The following is a 5,320-nucleotide window of genomic DNA, read 5'->3' as shown; positions in this document are numbered from 1 at the left end:
TCATATGACTCTGAAGACTGGAATGATGATGAAAAAAAATTCAGCTTTGTCATCAGATGAATAAATTACATTTCAAAATATATTAAAATAGAAAACAGTTTTTTTTTAAAACAATTTTACTGCTTTTATTGTATTTTTGGTCAAATAAAATTCAGTCTTGGTGAGCATAACGGACTCGTTTAAAAAAACAAAAATAAAAATCTTACCGACCCCAAACTTTTGAGTGAAAGTGTATTATATAAAATAATACATAAAAACACCACTGAATGCTGAAAAACTTTTTTAATGAGTTAATGCAGGCATTCTCGCAGACAATATTTTTTAAAAGATGGAACAAAATCCAGACATCTTCACAAAACATGTCCTTTAACAGTCCTTTAAGTCAGTAAAGCATGACAATGTAGAGTCGTCCAAATCACTGTCAGTTCGACTGTAACACCACAGCTCAAAACAAAAAAAACTCTGATAGATCGATGACAACCAATCTTTATGTACTTCCCAATCACACATTCATCAGTCCATCCATATAACATACTCAGTAATGCCACACTGATGCTCAGCATCCAAATATTTCCTGATCACAGAGGACAGTGTGTGCGAAGATGGATTGTCTTGACTAGTTCAATCAGGTTACACAAATGCAATTATGGGCCAGACAACTTCAAACTACTTGTCTGTATATGGCAGACCAATTTAAGGGAAGCAACACTATTGAGTCTCAAAAATGTAGTCGTTTGTAAACTTGTGAATAGATGACACTTTGAATGTTATCACAGGTCAAGGGGCAGGACAGAAACAATAATTCCTTGTTACAAACATCAATACAAATATCTGAAATGCATATTTTCCCACAATATGGAATAGTACTAGTATTCTCTCCTCCCCCCCTGGCTAAACTGTGTCTTTACATAGAAATCGTGCCATCAATATGGGGCATAGCTATCTTTTCAAAAAGTGTAAAGAAATTACCTTGCACTCATTGTGTTAACATTTATTTAATGTCTAGTCGCACAACTAAACATTAGGAGTATATACTATTTCCCCGTGGATTGAACTCCTGACGTATTCCTAGGAAGCGCCATATAAAACAGCGAGACTTTGGGAACTAGTGCAACAGGGAAGAGGCCTGGTCTCATGGGACAAGGCAGGCACAGAGTAGAACTGAGAGAATTCAAATACTCCACACAAGAGTCATGGCAGATAGTTTAAGGCTGTTTGAAGTGACAGAAAGATTCGCAAAATAAAGCTCAGATGCCGAACCCATCGCTCAGGAAGGGTGTGAACAGCATTCGCTGCCGTTGAGAAGCCAGCCTGTCCCAGTCACGTGCTGTCGGGTCGGATGACAATGGGATAGAGTCAAAACTCTGCCGTTTTCTGGCTTTTGCCCCAGGACAGGCCCAAGAGAGAAGCATGAACATCGTCACGACTGTTTTAGGCGCTTCCTGGGCAGACCGAAGTGGGGGCACTGTGCTGACGCGAGTGCACGGAAAGCCTCCGCCACTAAGTGAGGATGAGACTGGATCATTGACTTCCAGCCCGCGGTCTCCATTATGTCCGTGGCGTGACTGTCAGGAGAGGGTGAAGACGTTTCAGTATTAACACAAGACACATTAAAAATCGATAACAGCAATGTGGATTAATCCAGTCTAATGGAGTAAAAATATAAGGTAAGAGAGGCTCGATTCAATGGTGCATATGGGAGACTCAAGCAACTGTCTTTTTATACAAAAGGCCATTTTCCTCCGAATAAGCATGCACTAATGCAGTAGTTATTGCTGTTCTGAAAAATACGATCAGCAGGGCGCCAGGGATCTATAATACTGACTTTGTGATATGTTTATAATGCAGAAATGTTCTCTTCCTTGACATTTCAGACAGTCAGAGTCTATTAATAACTGGTATCAGGAGATATGCAGGCTGTGGGTAACCTAAAACAATGAATTCTAATGCATCTAAGAGAGCAGATAAGAGCTTGGTATTAATCTTGTGTCACACATATCAGCTAATTACATACTTGCTATTCCAGTTTTTCCCATCTTTACAGCCCAGCTGTCGGAGGACACTGCACCTATGGATAAGATAGAAGAAAAACACTCTCATTCTCAGGCTGGTAAACAGCCATGGCAGCAGGAATTTATCAAGCAGAGTTTCTTTGGCGCAGCTTGCCTGTTGATAAAATCTATGGCCTGTGCTTTGAGCTGCTCTGCGCTGTGCAAGTCGGCCAGGATGAGGGTGTCTGCCACGTTCTCCACCGAGAGGCTGTTGCAAAGGGCTTCCTCACACATGACCTTTAAGCGCTCCAGAGCGTACTGAGAAAACGACACACATGACTTATACAGAACAACACTCAAAGGTTTGTGATGCCATTTAAAGCATTAGCTCACCCAAAAATGACAATTCTGTCAGCATTTATTCACCCTCATGTTGTTCCAAACCTGTATGACTTTCTTTCCTCCATACAACACAAAATAATACATTTGTAATCATTTACCGGTCAATTTTCTGAAGCTTTTAATCTTCAAAAAGGAAAACGCACCATAAAAGCATTACTGAAATAGTCCATATGACTATATTCTGAGACAAACAGAGCACAATTTAAGTCTTTATTCGCTGAAAATCTAGCTAAAAAATTATTTGTATTTAAAGAAGTATCTTGTGTTCACAAAGTCTGCATGTATTTGATTAAAAACACAATAAAATCAGCAATATTGTCAAGTATTACAAATAACTGTTTTCTATTTCAATATATTTTAAACCGTAATGGTAAAGCTGAATTTTCAGCATCATTACTCCAGTTTTAAGTGTCACATGATCCTTCAGTAATAATTGTAATATGCTGATTTGGAGCTCAAGATACATTTCTTATTATAAGTGTAGAAAGATAGATTTCTGTGAAAACCGGGATTTTTTTTTTTTTTAGGACTCTTTGATTAATAGAAAGTTTGACATTTATTTGAAACAAATCTTTTATAACATTATAAATGTATTGTCACTTTTGATCAATTTAATTCATCCTTGCTGAATAAAAGTAATACTTTTTCAAACTCCTCAAACCTTTGAATGGTAGTGTATCCCAATATGAAATAAAACACAAAAAAAACTAAACAAACAAAAAACACCAACAGATGCTTAAAATTAAATTAAACTCAATGCATTTAACATTATTTCAAGATTTAATAAAACTTCAGACTTACTTTATCAGCTGCGGCTAATAAACTATCAGCCATTTTCTCTAAATTTGGTGCTTTTCCTGTGTATATGAAGCCCATCATTTCTTTGAAAACCTCTGGTTCAACATCGCTGATGTCCACCCGGTTCTGCAAGAAAACAAAGCAGCTTATGAACTCGTACGTTGCACAACAGCAAGCGTATCTAAACCAATACGGCAATATATAAAAAGAGCATAAAATGCATACCTTTTTACTCTCCTCCATTTCATGTTCAAACATGGCATTAAAGACCGGTGACCTCGCTGTCAAGAAAGCAATAAATTTGTCAGTCACATTATTTGAGCATCTCTCGATATGTGTTTATAGTCAAAAACAAATGACACAAATGTCCAGTTTTCATTAGATTATTCCTGACCTGTGAGTCAATCTACACTGCAAAAATAAACAAAAAGCCAGAAGTCACATTCACGAACCCAGTCGTCCTTTAAGGACATTAGCTGTGGATCACATTGTGGATTTTCAGTGATGAATCTAGATCTGTCATATTGAAGAATTACGACCTCAGAAAGTAAAAAAAAAACACTACCGCCAAGGTTACACAAACTGTCTCCCCACACACAAACACAACCCCTCTGAAGGGTGGGTGCTGAGCTAGCGTCGCTGGGATGAGAGGAGGACATGGAGCTGATGTGGTCAGCAGGGCTGGGGGTCAGGATTAAACTCACCTGCCAGGATGGATTTGTGGGCTTTGAACTCCTGCCCTCCCACATATAGAGTGCAGTCCGTGAAGCGTGAGCATTCCCACAAGTTACCCAGGTCATCGGACAGCTGGCACTCCGGAACCTCCAACATGTTCATGTTGGACTGTCCGGAGATGTTCACAGAGTCCTGGACAACACTTACCTAATTAACACACATCATACGTCCAATTAAACAACTGGGTCTGGTTACACAATGTGATTTACTGAAAAGCCATCAAACTGTTCTGTTATTTATTATAGCATGTTTTTAATGCATATTTTATGCATGTTACTTTGCAGTTAGGGCTGCAAACCAATATCGCAATAGGGCTTAGTTTGATTTAATTAAATAAATATTTGCTTTACCAGTGTCAGAGTGAAGTGTGGAATTTACACGTGTAGTTTATGATAAAGTGTTTTTAGCTTCTGAGAACGGCTTGGTTCATTTAATGTGAATCGAATTCAGAGAGGCTGAGATCATGGGCTGCATGTCTGCAAATCAACACGTGATGCCAAGCTTCAGTTTGAAAATGTAGCACAACAGTAGCAACCCATCAAAAAAAAAAAAGCTTCATGGTTTACTGTTTGAAAATTAATTCTTATTTTTTTGTGAAATTGAATACAGCAATTTTTCATTCAATTAATTGTTTTTTTATTATTCAAATTTTTAGTTTTATAACAATGTTTTTTTTTTGTTTAATATTTTTATTTCATAATAATGATTTTTATTTTATAGTCATTGAATAGGTCAAAAGTAGTGGGAATGTGGCCTATGAAAATTCAAGTGAAAAGAGATTTCTGAAATGGTTACTGAAAGAGGTTTGAGCTGGTTCTTGTAAAAAAGTAAAACCCAAAGTTTTTGCCAACTCTGGTGAAGTCATCAGGTGAAAATTCCTGTATTATTTCATATCGCAATATATTGCAGGAAAACAAAATATTGTGATGCCACTTTTTTCCCCCAATATGATTTAGTCCTATTTGCAGGATTCATTTACTTCTCTGAACTGTGTAAAAGTGTGTTATGGCAAATTTGACTACAACCAAATCAAAGCAATGGTGTCATCCATGACAAAACATGACATCAAATGCTATACAAATGCTAAATAATTGTTTTGAGCAAACTACTGCTTTAAAGGGGTCATATGATGCGATTTCAATTGTTCCTTTCTCTTTGGAGTGTTACTAGCTCTTGGTGCATAAAGAAGATCTGTAAAGTTGCAAAGACTAAAGTCTCAAATTCAAAGAGATATTTTTTATAAAAGTTAAGAGTCAGCCACACCTACCTAAAACGGCTCGTTCTAACACGCCCCCACATACCTACGTCACTATGTGGGAAGATTTGCATAACACCGCCCAAATGTGCACGCAAAGAAAGAAGGCGTAACTTTTATTCTCGCTGTAGTATTGTTG

General features: G+C 37.4%; 1 protein-coding gene across 2 annotated transcripts in view; it reads right to left on the bottom strand.

The window, feature by feature from the left end:
• Window positions 1–273: 273 nt before the first annotated feature.
• Window positions 274–5,320, bottom strand: part of LOC107720326 (speckle-type POZ protein-like A) — a 10,670-nt gene continuing 5,623 nt past the window's right edge. For both annotated transcript variants that reach the window (XM_016528007.1, XM_016528008.1), the window contains exons 7-12: window positions 3,896–4,073; window positions 3,417–3,472; window positions 3,195–3,317; window positions 2,167–2,309; window positions 2,015–2,068; window positions 274–1,565 (exon numbers count right to left, since the gene is read on the bottom strand). In XM_016528007.1, the coding sequence (XP_016383493.1) occupies window positions 1,421–1,565; window positions 2,015–2,068; window positions 2,167–2,309; window positions 3,195–3,317; window positions 3,417–3,472; window positions 3,896–4,073 (699 nt within the window). In that variant the 3' untranslated portion in view covers window positions 274–1,420. The remainder of the gene's footprint in view (window positions 1,566–2,014; window positions 2,069–2,166; window positions 2,310–3,194; window positions 3,318–3,416; window positions 3,473–3,895; window positions 4,074–5,320) is intronic.

The sequence above is a fragment of the Sinocyclocheilus rhinocerous genome, unplaced genomic scaffold (assembly GCF_001515625.1).
Source record: "Sinocyclocheilus rhinocerous isolate Xijiao unplaced genomic scaffold, SAMN03320098_v1.1 scaffold3864, whole genome shotgun sequence".
Taxonomy (NCBI): domain Eukaryota; kingdom Metazoa; phylum Chordata; class Actinopteri; order Cypriniformes; family Cyprinidae; genus Sinocyclocheilus; species Sinocyclocheilus rhinocerous.
This window is presented reverse-complemented; position numbering and strand designations above follow the sequence as displayed.